At 44.7% G+C, this 17,236-nt stretch overlaps 1 protein-coding gene across 3 annotated transcripts in view; it reads left to right on the plus strand.

Moving 5' to 3' along the window:
• ABCA1 (ATP binding cassette subfamily A member 1) overlaps positions 1–14,688 on the plus strand; it is a 128,630-nt gene extending 113,942 nt beyond the window's left edge. For all 3 annotated transcript variants that reach the window (XM_054031636.1, XM_054031639.1, XM_054031637.1), the window contains exons 38-50: positions 1,030–1,145; positions 1,239–1,383; positions 2,256–2,379; positions 3,378–3,507; positions 4,359–4,479; positions 5,132–5,194; positions 5,814–5,920; positions 6,588–6,729; positions 10,681–10,815; positions 11,684–11,787; positions 11,987–12,079; positions 12,318–12,561; positions 13,977–14,688. In XM_054031636.1, the coding sequence (XP_053887611.1) occupies positions 1,030–1,145; positions 1,239–1,383; positions 2,256–2,379; positions 3,378–3,507; positions 4,359–4,479; positions 5,132–5,194; positions 5,814–5,920; positions 6,588–6,729; positions 10,681–10,815; positions 11,684–11,787; positions 11,987–12,079; positions 12,318–12,561; positions 13,977–14,117 (1,665 nt within the window). In that variant the 3' untranslated portion in view covers positions 14,118–14,688. The remainder of the gene's footprint in view (positions 1–1,029; positions 1,146–1,238; positions 1,384–2,255; positions 2,380–3,377; positions 3,508–4,358; positions 4,480–5,131; positions 5,195–5,813; positions 5,921–6,587; positions 6,730–10,680; positions 10,816–11,683; positions 11,788–11,986; positions 12,080–12,317; positions 12,562–13,976) is intronic.
• Positions 14,689–17,236: the final 2,548 nt, after the last annotated feature.

Raw genomic sequence — 17,236 nt, forward strand, 5'->3', positions numbered from 1 at the left:
ATAGAATCATAGAATATCAGGGTTGGAAGGGACCTCAGGAGGTCATCTAGTCCAACCCCCTGCTCAAAGCAGGACCAATTCCCAACTAAATCATCCCAGCCAGGGCTTTGTCAAGCCGGGCCTTAAAAACCTCTAAGGAAGGAGAATTCACCACCTCCCTAGGTAACCCATTCCAGTACTTCACCACCCTCCTAGTGAAATAGTGTTTCCTAATATTCAACCTAAACCTCCCTCACCACAACTTGAGACCATTACTCCTTGTTCTGTCATCTGCTACCACTGAGAACAGTCTAGATCCAGCCTCTTTGGAACCCCCCTTCAGGTAGTTGAAAGCAGCTATCAAATCCCTCCTCACTCTTCTCTTCTGCAGACTAAATAATCCCAGTTTCCTCAGCCTCTCCTCATAAGTCATGTGCTCCAGACCCCTAATCATTTTTGTTGCTCTCCGCTGGACTCTTTCCAATTTTTCCACATCCTTCTTGTAGTGTGGGACCCAAAACTGGACACAGTATTCCAGATGAGGCCTCACCAATAAATGGTGTAACGAATAAAGGGGAACGATCACGTCCCTCGATCTGCTGGCAATGCCCAACTTATACAGCCCAATATGCCGTTAGCCTTCTTGGCAACACAAGCACACTGTTGACTCATATCCAGCTTCTCGTCCAATGTGACCCCTAGGTCCTTTTCTGCAGAACTGCTGCACAGTCACTCGGTCCCTAGTCTGTAGCAGTGCATGGGATTCTTCCGTCCTAAGTGCAGGACTCTGCACTTGTCCTTGTTGAACCTCATCAGGTTTCTTTCGGCCCAATCCTCTAATTTGTCTAGGTCCCTCTGTATCCTATCCCTACCCTCCAGCGTATCTACCACTCCTCCCAGTTTAGTGTCATCTGCAAACTTGCTGAGGGTGCAGTCCACGCCATCCTCCAGATCATTAATTAAGATACTGAACAAAAACAAATGTAGAGCATTAAGATGCTTTTGATTTTATTTTGCAAGTAACCTGGAGCTATTTCTTCCTCCTTCCAGTGCAACTACGTAGTTCCAGCCACCTTGGTCATCATCATCTTCATCTGCTTCCAACAGAAGTCCTACGTGTCCTCTTCCAACCTGCCCGCACTGGCCCTTCTGCTCCTGCTCTATGGGTAAGGCTGCATCTCTCAAGGAGAGCCGTGAGGCCGCAGTGGACTTTGTGCTGTGAATGAGCGTGTCTTACACTGTGTCTTTCTGCTCACCAGGTGGTCTATAACACCACTCATGTACCCAGCTTCCTTTGTGTTCAAGATCCCCAGCACAGCCTACGTGGTGCTGACCAGCGTGAATCTCTTCATTGGCATAAATGGCAGTGTGGCCACTTTCGTCCTCGAGCTCTTCACCAATAACGTATGTTCCCATGATGCGTCACTGACCACCCCACTGTTTTACATTGCCCTTAGGCACTGGCGAGTGCGCGGTGTCCATTCTGTATCTCCTGGTGTGCAGGAGAGGGGAGGGAAGGCTGGGTCAGGTGGTCAGAATAGGGAATGGTGGAGCAAGTGGGGCATGTTGCCCAGAAGACCCCAGTTCAGCAAGGTACGTAAGCACGTTTGTAACTTTAAGCTCACGAGTAGCCCCTTTGACATCAGCGGCACTACTCACATGCTTACGTACCTTGCTGAAAGGGGCTTAAAACTCTTCAGCTGTTTCTAATCAATAGTCAAAGGGAAAGAAGAGTTTGGTAGCTACTGAGTGCTGTGTGGAGAAGCTAAGCTCTGTATTCACTTGGAGGTGGGAGTGAAAGCTGAGATAAGAATACCAGTCCCCTGCCCTCTGGAGACCTGGGGGAATGGGGTATCCCATACCTGCTTGGCATTAGTTCAGCTGATGGTAATCTGTGACTGAGACAGTGCATGGCAATCCCATCTCTCTGCTGTTACCTCGACCCCAGCCCTATTTGTTCACCTCAAGCATATTATCTAAATCTTGGACTGTGAGCTCTCTGGGCCGGACTATCTTTGTGCTGTTGGTACATACAGTACTTAGCACATGGGGTCCCGGGGCACAATTATAATCATGTCCAGAGGGTTCCCCCATTATTTGTCAAGTTTGTTTGTCTAATCTGTGCTGTCAGAGGGTGGTGGAGTGGTTGTTTCTACCCATTGGGAAGCAAATGTACAGGACAGTCACCCTCAGCAAGCTAAACCTCCCTGCTTTTTGGTTCTCGCCCTGAGAAGCTGCTCGGGTGGCTGACTTGTGCTTGGCTTTTGTTCCATTAGAAGCTGAACAATATCAATGAAATCCTGAAGTCTGTGTTCCTCATCTTCCCCCACTTCTGCCTGGGGCGGGGACTGATCGACATGGTGAAAAATCAGGCCATGGCCGACGCTTTGGAAAGGTTTGGTAAGTGACCTCACACAATGTGGGATCCACAGCGTCAGCTGGACACCTAGGGCATGAGCCTGGGAGGTGCTGACTGCCTTCCACTCCCATTGAAATCACCAGGAACTGAGGGGCCTTGGCTCCCAGGGCCTGGCAGGATTAGTGCCTAGCTAACAGTAGTGAAAACAGTACAGAGGTCTGCTCTGAAGTGGCCAGAGCCTGTAGATATCCCACCTGATTCCTTACCAGGACAAGCGAGCAAATGGTTCTCAGCTGTTAGGGAGCTTGAGTTATTAGGGAGTCAGTAGATTCTTTAAAAATACAAAAATGTAGTTGTATGAAATGCAACCTCAAGTTGAGAGGAAGGATGGTCGTGTGGTTAAGGCACTGGGGCTGGGAGTCAGGAGAGCGGGGTTCAACTCCTGACATCGCCACAGACTTTCTGTGTGCCCTTGGGCAAGTCACTTCATCTCTCTGTGACTCAGTTCCCCCTCTGTAAAATGGGGATAATGCTTCCTTTCACTGTTTATAATAATTAATGGAGATATCCCATCTCCTAGAACTGGAAGGGACCTTGAAAGGTCATCAAGTCCAGCCCCCTGCCTTCACTAGCAGGGCCAAGTACTGATTTTGCCCCAGATCCCCAAGTGGCCCCCTCAAGGATTGAACTCGCAACCCTGGGTTTAGCAGGCCAATGCGCAAACCACTGAGCTATCCCTCCCCCCCTTTAGATTGTAAGCTCTTCAGGGCAGAGCCTGTCTATTACTATAGCTATGTGCAGCACCTAGCACAATGAACATCTGAATATCACTATTAGAAAAGTACTACATGCACAAGCCAAAACTGGGTCACCACGTGATCTTATTATCTTTGTCCTCTCTTTCCCCTTAGCATCACCCTCTCATTGCATCTTGTCTAAAATTAGTCTGTAAGCTCTCTCAGGGCAAGAGCCTTTCATCTTTGTATCGGTCTCTCCAGCCGCTGTGCAACGCTGACTGTGCTTTGGCTTTTCCAAACAGGTGAGAACCGTTTTGTGTCCCCTCTGTCCTGGGATCTGGTGGGACGGAACCTCTTTGCCATGGCTGTGGAAGGGGTAGTCTTCTTCCTTATCACAGTGCTCATCCAGTACAGGTTCTTCATCAAACCGAGGTAAGCTCGCTCTGCATCATGCGTCAGTGTTGTGGGCTGGGGCTGGGGCTGGGGAGATGCACGGAAGCCTGCGGTGTGCGCTTGGCTCTGACGTACAGGACAGTGGCAGATAGGATTCAGCTGGCCCGGTCATACTGCAAAAGACCCATGCTACAACTTAGACAATCAGCAAGGTCAAACCGCAGTTAGCAACCTTGTGTTAATGATGATGCTTGTGCAGACAGCCATTGTACCACCTCGTTGTCAATTCGCAGTGGGAAATTATTGTGCAGCCAGAGCCTGGATGTCATTTTGCAATTTACCTGAGTGGCAGCAGGAATGGGCCCAAAGTTTGCATCACTAGCACAGCTTTAAAATTCTAGTTCAAACCCCTCTCCCAGCCTGAGAAGAGCTGTGGGAGGCATCTCCAAGAAAGAACGTTTTGGTCCTTGGCAGTATTTTGAACTTGAGCAAACATTAGTTGGTGTGAAATTGGTTTTGTCTGGAGGACGCTATGTGAACACAGCAATAATCAGTAGCCCAAGAGTGTGCTGGAGGCCTTAGGAGTCATGTGCCTGGATCGAACAGCTCTGACACCAAACAGATCAGCATTCGCTATGGGTGAAGTTCCCCTGCGTGCACATGGCCTGTGCACTGAAGCCTCGCTTTGAAGGCCTAAGTGGGATGGAAGCAGCTTGCTAGCCTTCTGCACAGGGTTGAATTGCAAACACAGAAGGGCTTCCCCGGGTGTGTTCTGTTTGGATGCTGGTGCATGATTGACATCTGTCTCACCCTCTCTTTCATTTGTAATGCATTCACCTTGGATGCTTTCTTCTCTTCCTTTTCGCATGTTGACTTGTTCCCCTTCGAAGGCCTGTCAGTGCCAAGTTGCCTCCCGTGAATGATGAAGATGAGGATGTGACCAGGGAGAGGCAGAGGATAATTAGTGGCGGCGGACAGAGTGACATCCTTGAAATCAAAGAGCTGACCAAGGTGAGAGAGAGAGGGCTGCACATGCTTACCTAGATAGGTTGGGGCTGGGGCAGTCCCTCACCAGTACCACACAGCTTACCCAGGACCTGATCCAGAACCCACGGGAGTCAAGGGGAAGACTCTCACTGATTTCAGTGGACTTTGAGTCAGGGCCCAGATACATTCTATTCACAGGCTTAAAAGGCAGTTCACTTCCAGCAGGTAAAATGTGTTGGATGTCAGCAGTGCATCTGCATCCAGAATGCAAGCATCTCTGGCACAAGTCTCGCATGTCTGGGGCACTGTCTGACGCATTACAGTTTCTTTCCCAATCAGATATTGGGCCAGACCCTCCATTGAAGTCAACAGAACTATGCCAATTAACCCCAGCCGAGGATCTGGGCCTGTATGCCTGAGTGCAGACCCCAGAATCAGCTCCCCTGATTATCTCGACCACCAGTTACCTCCGGGAGTATGGCTAGTATGATTTGATGTGGTAGTAAAAAGCTAATCCTGTCCCACTGAAGTCCAATGAGAATTTAGCCATCAAGTCCAGGGGGATCAGGACTGGAGCCTTAAGGATGTCTTGGGAAGTACGTGGGGCTCAGAGTCTCTCTCTTCTCCCACCCTCCCACCTTGCTTATTCTCATTAATTTGTATTTCCTGGTTTCAGATTTATAGAATGAAGAGAAAACCAGCTGTTGACCGGATCTGTGTTGGAATCCCTCCTGGGGAGGTAACAACCAATTTGTCATTTAGATCTGTGTTCGTTTTTACTGAACTATTTCGGAGCAGTAGAAGGCAGTGAGTAGGATAAGAGCTGAAATCCTTGAGGTTTTCATTGTAATGAAGAGGAGACATGGTCTTGTGCTTAAGACAATTCCCTGCTCTGCTGCAGACTCTGGGTGTGACCTGGGACAAATCACTAAATCCCTCAGGATAACAAGGATAATCGCACTCACTTGGGGTGGCAGGATAAATACATTAGTGTTTGGTATGCAGTCTGAGGCTATTCCTCTAGATAAAATGCTTTTGTTCTCTTCTCCCTTCCAAATGATTTCAGTTGGAAATAAAAGTTCAGAAACTTCCTATGAAAATGCAGTATTACACTGAAGAGCAGCTGTCAGAATGGGGGGAGCCATCGTTAGTCTGTCTTGCTAATTCCAGATTAAATTTGCTCACATTTATACATAAAAAGATGTTTTTTTCCTATAGACCCTCACTCTCACCCTGAGCTCTGAGAGTCCAGGGACTTCTTCCTGCCTTATGCCTGTCATTGTCAGTAATAAAAGATTCTGCAGGTCAAATCATGCACTCAAATACACATGGGCTCATATGCTCTTTAATGTTTTCAGTGCTTTGGCCTCCTGGGAGTGAATGGCGCTGGCAAGTCGTCAACTTTCAAGATGCTAACTGGAGATACAGATGTGACGGGAGGAGAAGCTTATCTGAAGGGAAACAGGTGAGCAGAAGACACTTCCCTCTGCTTCACACCAAAGAAAATCCTCTGCTTCTCTCTCCTTCCTGTGTGTTCAAATTCCCAAGCAGATGTAACTCCACTGACTTTGTTAGACTGGCCCCTGCTTGCACCAGGGCTAAACCTGCCTAACTTTAAGCATGTGCTCTGCTGAGTCAAGGTCATAGGGTAACATTTTCAAATGTACCTAAATCCTGAGTCACTTTGAAAAATGGGGCTTAGGGCTTGTCCACGCAGCACGTTACTGTGCAGCAAGCCACGGTATGAAACTCCAGCACATCAGCTTGCTGCAGTAATGCCCCATGTGGACACTGCTCGAGCACAGTCCAAGTCCCATTACTGCTGGCACTCCAGGGCTTTCACTGTGCTGTAGCAGTCCAGGCTTGCCACGCAGTAACTTGCCATGTAGACGTGCCCATAGGCTCTTAAGTTACGTAGGCGTTTTTGACAATGGTGCCCATGGTGATTAACAGTCACATTTTAAAAGAAATTACTGTGACCCCCAATTGCTTTTGGGATCCAGTCACAGCTTTGCTAAGCCACTGGTTATACTTCCAGAATGAGACTGGTCAAATCCCTGTTCTGTGTTCCCTACCTGAAAAGGCAACGGATGTTGCACAATCCTAACTATGGATCTTCTCTTGCTTTATAGTATCTTGTCTAACATCCAAGGAGTCCATCAGAACATGGGCTATTGCCCTCAGTTTGATGCTATTAACGAGCTGCTGACGGGGAGAGAACATCTGGAGTTCTTTGCACTTTTACGGGGTGTTCCTGAGAAAGAAGTCTGCCAGGTACGCAAACCAGAAAGCACAGACCCAGGCTGAATTGCATTTCACTGCCCACTTTAATCCGTCGGTTTGGACAGGATAGCGAAATTGTCATCTGCTGTGGTTTTTCAGTACCGAACAAGTGTTCTGCTCGTTCACTCCTACCTAGGACAACTGTGTCCTGCACAGAGCCGCTGATATGGGTTTCAAGTCAGTTAAACCCTCCCCAGGCTTTTCCTACTGGTCACCATTACTCCGAGACTGATCGGTTGCCTTAAGGAATGCTTATTTAGGGATAAATGGTGGAGTCCTTATTCCTGTTGCTGATCATTTACTCTGAGGAGTAGTCCCATTGAGTTCATTGAGAATAAATGCTCACCAATTTAAGGGCTTCCCAGTCTGGCTACTCATAGTTTATAGGGACTAAATTTTCATTATTTGAACACTGACATTTGGGTGTTCCCAGTGCTGGAGCAGTCAGTCAGGCCACTCCCTCTCTGCTGTTGACTTCTCATGCTGTCAGCAACATACGCCATCTACATCCCATATGCGGTAGATCTTGATAGAGTGCTGGTCTGGAAATACTAATGGGCCATATCTGTGTAAAGGAGCCGTGCCCGTTCACAACAGCTGAGGTTCTTCCCCAATCAGTTTAAGGGCCTTCATCTGCAGTGGTGGTGTGTAGTAACTGCAAGCACCTTGAGGAATCTTGGGCCATTTCCTACGAGCGCACAATGAGTCATGTTACTGCAAGCCCTAGGAAACAGTAGCTTGCCACCCAGCGAATGGGCACTGAGCAGTACCCAAAGAGAGTGCTGTATAACTGGGTCTGTTTTTATTGGGGCCATCAAGCAATTAAAAAAATTAATCGCGCTGTTAAACAATAGAATACCATTTATTTTAAATATTTTTGGATGTTTTCTACATTTTCAAATATATTAATTTAAATTACAACACAGAATACAAAGTGTACAGTGCTCACTTTATATTTATTTTTATTACAAATATTTGCACTGTAAAAAAAACAAAAGAAATAGTATTTTTCAATTCACCTCATACAAGTCCACGGGGCTGGATGCGCTGCATCCGAGGGTGCTAAAGGAGTTGGCGGATGTGATTGCAGAGCCATTAGCCATTATCTTTGAAAACTCATGGCGATCGAGGGAGGTCCCGGATGACTGGAAAAAGGCTAATGTAGTGCCCATCTTTAAAAAAGGGAAGGAGGAGGATCCGGGGAACTACAGGCCAGTCAGCCTCACTTCAGTCCCTGGAAAAATCATGGAGCAGGTCCTCAAGGAATCAATTCTGAAGCACTTAGAGGAGAGGAAGGTGATCAGGAACAGTCAGCATGGATTCACCAAGGGGAAGTCGTGCCTGACTAACCTAATTGCCTTCTATGATGAGATAACTGGCTCTGTGGATGAGGGGAAAGCAGTGGATGTGTTATTCCTTGACTTTAGCAAAGCTTTTGATACTGTCTCCCACAGTATTCTTGCCACCAAGTTAAAGAAGTATGGGCTGGATGAATGGACTGTAAGGTGGATAGAAAGCTGGCTAGATCGTCGGGCTCAACGGGTAGTGATCAATGGCTCCATGTCTAGTTGGCAGCCAGTTTCAAGTGGAGTGCCCCAAGGGTCGGTCCTGGGGCCGGTTTTGTTTAATATCTTTATTAATGATCTGGAGGATGGTGTGGACTGCACTCTCAGCAAGTTTGCAGATGACACTAAACTAGGAGGCGTGGTAGATACACTAGAGGGTAGGGATCGGATACAGAGGGACCTAGACAAATTAGAGGATTGGGCAGAAAAAAACCTGATGAGGTTCAACAAGGACAAGTGCAGAGTCCTGCACTTAGGACGGAAGAATCCCATGCACTGCTACAGACTAGGGACCGAATGGCTAGGTAGCAGTTCTGCTGAAAAGGACCTAGGGGTCACAGTGGACGAGAAGCTGGATATGAGTCAACAGTGTGCTCTTGTTGCCAAGAAGGCTAACGGCATTTTGGGCTGTATAAGTAGGGGCATTGCCAGCAGATCGAGGAACGTGATCGTTCCCCTTTATTCGACATTGGTGAGGCCTCATCTGGAATACTGTGTCCAGTTTTGGGCCCCACACTACAAGAAGGATGTGGAAAAATTGGAAAGAGTCCAGCGGAGGGCAACAAAAATGATTAGGGGTCTGGAGCACATGACTTATGAGGAGAGGCTGAGAGAACTGGGATTGTTTAGTCTCCAGAAGAGAAGAATGAGGGGGGATTTGATAGCAGCCTTCAACTACCTGAAGGGGGGTTCCAAAGAGGAGGGAGCTCGGCTGTTCTCAGTGGTGGCAGATGACAGAACAAGGAGCAATGGTCTCAAGTTGCAGTGGGGGAGGTCCAGGTTGGATATCAGGAAAAACTATTTCACTAGGAGGGTGGTGAAACACTGGAATGCGTTACCTAGGGAGGTGGTGGAGTCTCCTTCCTTGGAGGTTTTTAAGGCCCGGCTTGACAAAGCCCTGGCTGGGATGATTTAGCTGGGAATTGGTCCTGCTTTGAGCAGGGGGTTGGACTAGATGACCTCTTGAGGTCCCTTCCAACTCTGATATTCTATGATTCTAAGTACTGTAGTGCAATCTCTTTACCATGAAAGTTGAACTTACAAATATAGAATTATGTAAAAAAAACAACCTACACTCAAAAATAAAACAATGTAAAACTTTAGAGCCTACAAGTCCACTCAGCCATACTTCTTGGTCAGCCAATCGCTCAGACAAACAAGGTTGGTTACAATTTGCAGGAGATAATGCTGCCTGCTTCTTGTTTACAATGTAACCTGAAAGTGAGAACAGGCGTTCGCATGGCACTGATGTAGCTGGCGTGCAGATGCCACCAGCTGAAGGTTGATTTTCTTTTTTGGTGGTTCGGGTTCTGTAGTTTCTGCATCAGAGTGTTGCTCTTTATGACTCCTGAAGGCATGTTCTACACCTCGTCCCTCTCAGATTTTGGATGGCACTTCGATTCTTAAACCTTGGGTCAAGTGCTGTAGCTATTTTTAGAAATCTCACATCGGTACCTTCTTTGCATTTTGTCAAATCTGCAGTGAAAGTGTTCTTAAAACTAACATGTGCTGGGTCATCATCCGAGACTGCTATAACAACATGAAATATAGGGCAGAATGCGGGTAAAACAGAGCAGGAGACATACAATTCTCCCCCCAAGGAGTTCAGTCACAAATTTAATTGACGCATTATTTTTTTAACGAGCATCATCAGCATGGAAGCATGTCCTCTGGAATGGTGGCCGAAGCATGAAGGGGCATACGAATGTTTAGCATATCTGGCATATAAATACCTTGCAACACCGGCTACAAAAGTGCCATGCGAATGCCTGTTCTCACTTTCAGGTGACACTGTAAACAAGAAGCAGGCAGCATTATCTCCTGTAAATGCAAACAAACTTTTTGTCTTAGCGATTGGCTGAACAAGAAGTAGGACTGAGTGGACTTGTAGGCTCTAAAGTTTTACACTGTTTTGTTTTTCAATGCAGTTATGTAACCAAAAAAAAATCTGCATTTGGAAGTTACACTTTCATGATAGAGACCGTTCTTCATACTTGTATGAGGTGAATTGAAAAATACTATTTCTTTTATCATTTTACAGTGCGTATATTTGTAATAAAATAATATAAAGTGAGCACTGTATACTTTGTATTCTGTGTTGTAATTGAAGTCAATATTGAAAATGTAGAAAAACATCCAAAAATATTTAATAAATTTCAATTTATATTCTATTGTTATAAGTGTGATTAATTGTGATTAATTTTTTTAATTGCGATTAATTTTTTTTTAGTTAATCACGTGAGTTAACTGCGATTAACTGACAGCCCTAATTTTTATAAATATGTTTCTATTTCCCAAAGACTCTTTACCTTCCAGTGCAGTAGTTCCCACCCATAGATATTGATTCAGAAGGTCATGTTGCCCTCTCTTCCTGTAGGTTGGCGAATGGGCAATTCGTAAACTGGGCCTTGTGAAATATGGAGAAAAATATGCTGGGAACTACAGTGGAGGGAACAGACGCAAGCTCTCCACTGCTATTGCCCTGATTGGGAGCCCTCCGGTGGTGTTCCTGGTGAGTTCACGACTCTTCATGTATTAACATTTTTTTCCATTAAAAAATAACTAGGTCTCAATGCTGTTCCCATTGAAGTCTGTGAAGTTTTACCATTTGGCAATGAAGTATACATTTAAATGCATAACATGTCATTTGTATGTGCAAACGGCCAACTTATATGTGAACATGATGTAGTTATATGTACAAATACAGGGCAAAATGGAGGCCTGAAGCTCATGCCATGTATTTTTGGAAATTTGTTCCAGAGAGTTGTTTCCGATTACTTTGGCAATGACTGTCTAGATTTGGATACTCACTAAGAATTAAGGCTGATAGCTTGCCACTGCTTTATATACAAAACTCCCTTAACGTCAAGGGAGTTCTGTGCATAGATGGATGATCAGATCCAGCTCTTTATGTGTGAACAGTTTGAGAAAAGAATAGACAAGAAAGCAATGGTTTTATCTTTCCTTTTGTGAATTCTTGAAAAAGAGCTACTAAAATCCATAGTATGTGATGAGTGAGAGCTACACGTTCTATTTAAACTAGAGCTCATTAATTTTTTCCAATATTGAAACTGATGACCAAATTTTTTAGTTAGAGAAAAAAATGTACAACATTCACAAAATTTGTTCTCCAAATTTTGACCAACAATAGAGCTGATCAAATTTTTACTAAGTTAAAATTTCTGGGGGAAAATCATATTTTAAATTTTGAAAGAAAAAAGGGGAAAATTTCCATGACATTTTTTCTTTTAAACTTTTCCAGTAAAAATCATTTGGATGGGTGTGGTTTTCACTCTGCACAGTTAAATATTGTCATTGTATACGAAATAGTGTCAGTAGCATGTTATAGTATAACATGGTTTACTAAATGTAATTTTCAGGATGAGCCAACCACGGGAATGGATCCCAAGGCACGCCGTTTCTTATGGAACTGTGCTCTGAGCGTCATCAAGGAGGGGAGATCAGTGGTGCTTACATCTCACAGGCATGTAGTGTTCATTATAGTTGGGTATATACTGCATTGTATTTCTCCAGTCTGATTTAACTGGGGGTGGATTTTGAAATCTAAACATTCACCTCAGCCGCTTCGTTTCTGTAAATGCAGGTTGGTGCGATGTAGCGGTGGTGATTTCAGAAAACGCAGGCTTTTTGCAGGGTTAAATAGTTTTTGTTTGCCCCCATAGCATGGAAGAATGCGAAGCCCTGTGCACTCGAATGGCAATAATGGTCAACGGGCGGTTCAGGTGTCTTGGCAGCGTCCAGCATCTGAAGAACAGGTGAGCGCTTTCATTTTGCTCAGGCCATAGACTTGTCAGTGGGCCTGCACTGGGCTGCCAACCAGTTCAATCTGAGCTGCTGGGATATTGACGTGAGTGATTTTTTTTCTCCTTCTTCGGCTCTTCTTATGTGGCTTCCTTGTTGCTCTTTAAGCTACAGGAAATGGCTGTGTATTTTAAATGACACCCCTTTTTCCAAGAGACTCACCTCAACTCCTCTGCTTGGTGCTGTTTGCAGGTTTGGAGATGGCTATACAATAGTAGTGCGAATAGCGGGGGCAAACCCTAACCTGAAGCCCGTTCAGGAATTCTTCGGGCTTGCCTTTCCTGGCAGCGTCCTGAAGGAGAAGCATCGGAACATGCTTCAGTACCAGCTCCCATCCTCGCCATCCTCTTTGGCTAGGATATTTAGCATCCTCTCCCAGAACAAAAAAAGACTCCACATAGAAGACTACTCCGTTTCTCAGACTACACTTGACCAAGTAAGTTTCTAGTGCGCTGTGAGCCCAATTCTCCTCTCTTTACATAGCTGGGAAACCCTGAGTAACTCCACTGGACCTCCAGAGTGTAACTGGGAGCAGAGTTTGACCATTTGTCTTCAGCTGAGTATTTCCTATGTGGAGATTGTAACATGTCAATGAATCTCACCTTTGTAGAAAGGCAAATATTTATGTGGGGCCTCGTGGATAGAGCACTCAGGAGACCTGGCTTCCATTCCCAACTCTGCAACTAGCTTGGGCGTCACTTCACCACTCTGTGCCTCAGTTTCCCCATCTGTAAAATGTGGATAATGCTGCTGACCTGCTTTTGTACAGCACTTTTAGATCTACTAATGAAAAGGGCTACATAAGAGCTAGGTATTATCATCATTGGCTTATCCACTGCATCTTTTTCTCCCTACTCTGAACCAAGCCTTCAGGCTAAATGTGACATAAAAGCTAAGAGAAACACATTTGAAGGACAAAGTATAGTCTTGCAATTGTACAGAACTGAATGTTAGGATACGTGGTTTCTGTTCCTGTTCCACAGATATCCTGTGTGACTGTGGGTAAAGTCATTAACCCTCTGTGTGGGTGTTTGTTCATCTGTAAAATGGGGTTCAGAATGCCTACAGTGGTCTTGTGAGGCGAAATTCATGTTTATAAAAGCCTTTGAAATCCTCAGATGAGAGGCACCATAGTAGTGCAAGGTAATACTGTCCAGTGCAAAAACAGTAAACACATGCGGTATTTATAAATGCAAAGTACATAGCAGTGTAAAAATACATGGCACCTTCCAGGAGACTTCAAAAGACAGGGCCTTTGCTTCAAAGAGTTTCTAATCTAGCACTGGCACTATGCAGTACAGAAGTAGGAAAAGGTGTGGCGCTACCACTGCTGAAGAGATCTGTGTTGAAAGGGTTTTGCAGAGGATGCTTGGCACAGAGGTCCCACTCTGGGGATAGTGGAAAAGGAGTCTGAAAGCAAGAGTGATCAGAAGCAAAGGGTGGGAGAAGGATGCAGAGGGAGGGAGGATAAAATGAGGGTTGTGAGCAGGAAGGAATTGAGGAATAGGATGTTGAGCTCAATGCAGTGACCAGCGAAGCTAGTGCAATGAAGAGGGGTGCAGTAGCCAAAACACCTGATAAGGCGGCTGAGGCCTTTGGATAATGCTGCTTACTGTGTGGCAGATTTTTTATTTTTCCACCTGGGCTTTTCTTCTGTAACTCTATTTTAATTGACAAAGAGTAGATACTGGACTTAATCCTACTGCCATTGAAGCCAGTGGGAAATTTGTCATTGGTTTCAATAGGGAGCAGGGTTGAATCCATGGTAAACAAACAGTTCGTAGAGGAAAACGTCCTGCATTAAGCAGAGCCCAAAGTGACTAAAGATTCCATGACCCTTTTCTCTTGTAGGTATTTGTAAACTTTGCCAAGGACCAAAGTGATGATGACCACACAAAGGACATGTCATTGCACAAAAACCAGACTGTTGTGGACATTGCAATCCTTACGTCTTTTCTGCAAGATGAGAAGGTGAAAGAAAGTTGCGTGTGAGCTACTCTTGGCAAGGACATGGTGTTGAGCAGAAGGACGAGACAGCACACCTTCCTTTGCATGGAATGGGATATTCCCAAAGGGGAAAGCTAGAGGATACAGAGGGAAAGACGTAAACTGGACACTCTACTGATAACCATTCAATGCAATGCAATTCAATGCAATGAAAACAAAATTCCATTACAGAGGCAGTGCCTCTTGGAGTCATTGCCTTGTTGTACTGTTCTCAAGTGACTGACTTGAATCTAGTTCATTACAGTATAACTCTGTGAAACTGTAGTATGGAACCCATTGGACACTGTGGGCTTTCAGCCATACTGTATTTTGTTCCTACACCGTATACTTTTCCTAGGGTTGCAACAATCGTTTATTGCGGAATCATGGCCAGTGATTATTTATTGATATTTTAAAGGTGTGCACGTTCATACTCTTTAAATTTTTTCATATTGGGAGTGGAATTTCCCTGGTGCTACATGCATTGCCGGCAATGAATGCACCGAAACAGTCAATGCCAACCAGTTACCAAAAGGCACAGTGTTGTGGCCTTATTTTGTGTGTGTGGGGGGGGTGGGGGGGGGGGGAACCACCAGACCAGCTACTCTGTAAAGATCTTTATAGACTGGTGGAGGTCAATCGGTAATAATCTTAAACTACGAAGCATACCATATGTAGATGGTACACAGAGATTTGATAACCTATCTCATCATCCGCTGCAGGGATGGCAGCGAGCACAACTGAACCTTGCAAATGTATGGGACTGTCCCACTAGCATTGTGACCAATCATCTGCTCCCTAACGAGCCTTTATGTAGTTAAGTACTTTGCTGCTCCTCTGGCGATACCACAGTAGTGCCACTTGGAAGGCTGCGCAAGGACTGAGTAGAGAGCCGTGGAGGAGAAGCAAAACTAGGGATCAGACTAGAGCAGCACACTCATTGGTTGTATATGCTGCTAATGCCAAGAGTAACTTATAACACACGAGACAGTCGCTCTGCTATGGAATGCCTATTCTTGAATTCCTGTTTGGCAGCAGAAAGGTAACCAGCATCTGAAATTCGCTATTGCTTAGCTCAAATGTGGAGTTATTTCTGGCTTTGTCACTTAAACTGAAAACCTGAAGAGATGTAGATTTTTTTCAACAATATTATTTATATGTCCTTAAAAAGGCAGCAGTTAGGGTATGGAAATACTTCAATTAGATCTTTAGCCATAGTGTAATTTATTATATTATGTCGGCATGGTCATGCTCTATTTTCAGTGATAACTTTGTTACAGGCATGTAAGATGGTCTGTGCAAATCCCAGATTATGTGCTCGAACAAGTACCACCAGCCCTGGCTTCACCTACAACAATTTGCCTGAAACTCTCCTACATGGAAATTGATATATGGTTAGATTAATGTGCTGTAGTTTATTAGGTGAACCCTAACTGCAGAATATACTTTTGTTCGTGTAGGAAACCACCTCATCCAAGTTCCCCTTGGAAACAACTAGGCGCATAAACCCCAACACCCCAGTGACAGCAATCCGTAATCTAAAATTCAAAACTTTACCATGATGAGAATTACCGACAGCCTCTCTCGTCTGGCTGTGCCATGGGAGCACATCTGTACTAATGTTCCTCGGGCACCCCAGCTGTGCTTCAACCCTTAGAGCCAGCCTCAGCCCCAAGCGCATGAGCAGCCCCACTGACATCAACAGGGCTACTGGTGCTTTATGGCCCTTGCTGCACCGGGCCTCTAAAAGTTATTTATTACCTCTGGATACTCCTCCATCATGACTTGATTTTCTTCAGTAAATGCCCCAAAGTCTTACACTAGTAAATACAGAAAGTGCCATGAACTGATCACTTTAGCAGTATTAGGCAATGTGATGATTATTTATATACTTCCAGGCATCCTGGCATTGATAAATTCAGCATTTTATTAAATGAAACACACTGCAAAGGGTTAAGTCTACCAGTCCTGACTGTATTTCTGCATTGGGATAAAGTAAACTAATCTACAGCTACGCTGAAGTGCCTTTTATATACTATATTCATAATTTAATCCACAGAATACTGTTGTAGAGGGGAAAGGACAGAAGACGGGGTTAGTATACCTCATTTCTTAAAGCATATCTGTATTGTACTTACAGGAACTCAGACTTCCCTACAGTAGCCTCACCGAATAATTAATAGATTAACAGTATACATTATATTTTCAGGAGCAGAGCTGTTATAAATATTGGGGCCAATCCTGCAGCTGTAACTCACATGATACCAAGGGCTGCAGGATCAGGGCTATGATATGATTTTCAGAGTCAATGAACACACTGAACATTTAATACCTCTGAAAATCAACACCACAAGTGGCACTAATTCACAATCTCAACAGAGAGACTACAGCTATAGACTCAATCCTGCAATGCACAGAACCAGTCAGTATAATAGGAATGTGAGGTGTGCAAGTTTGAGCCCACTGCAATGGGGTTTATTTTAAACCCATACAGATGGTTGCAGTTTTTTTGATGGATGATTTCATTTGCAGTGGGTAGACAGTGTACTCATAATGTGCTCATTTCTCCTAACCCTGCCAAAGAAGAAAGCCTTGAAGAGTCCTAATGCACAATCTGGCTTCTATGATAAAAAGAAAAGTTACACTAGATGTTGAAGGTAACAGGAATATTTCACACCTCTTCAGTCCCTGGAGAAATCTCAGCCTCTTGTACATTTTTTTAATCTGTATGGAATCCATCCTGTGCCATATAGTTCTCACATACCGCTCTCTCACTCGCTGAAATGATTTCCAACTACTTCTTTCTGCCCTTGGAGTTGGATGTCAGGCAAAATTATCCAAGTGCCACACGTGTTACAATTGTGAACCACTCTGATAACAGAACTGCATTTAGGGCATTTATGTATTTGAAACAATGTTACCACTTACTGTATGCTATTAAATTGTTGCAACCCTTTTTGTAGTATATTTGTATTTCAATAAGGACTATACATGTTATTTTTTCCCCAAGATAAAGTGCTTCTCCCCTTCCTCATACCCCCACCCCGCCCCCCAAAAATACAGTTGGTCCTTCATTCCAAGCACTTTATGCTATCTGTAATGGGATCTATTTTTGCACTGGAATA

The sequence above is a fragment of the Malaclemys terrapin genome, chromosome 6 (assembly GCF_027887155.1).
Source record: "Malaclemys terrapin pileata isolate rMalTer1 chromosome 6, rMalTer1.hap1, whole genome shotgun sequence".
Taxonomy (NCBI): Eukaryota; Metazoa; Chordata; order Testudines; family Emydidae; genus Malaclemys; species Malaclemys terrapin.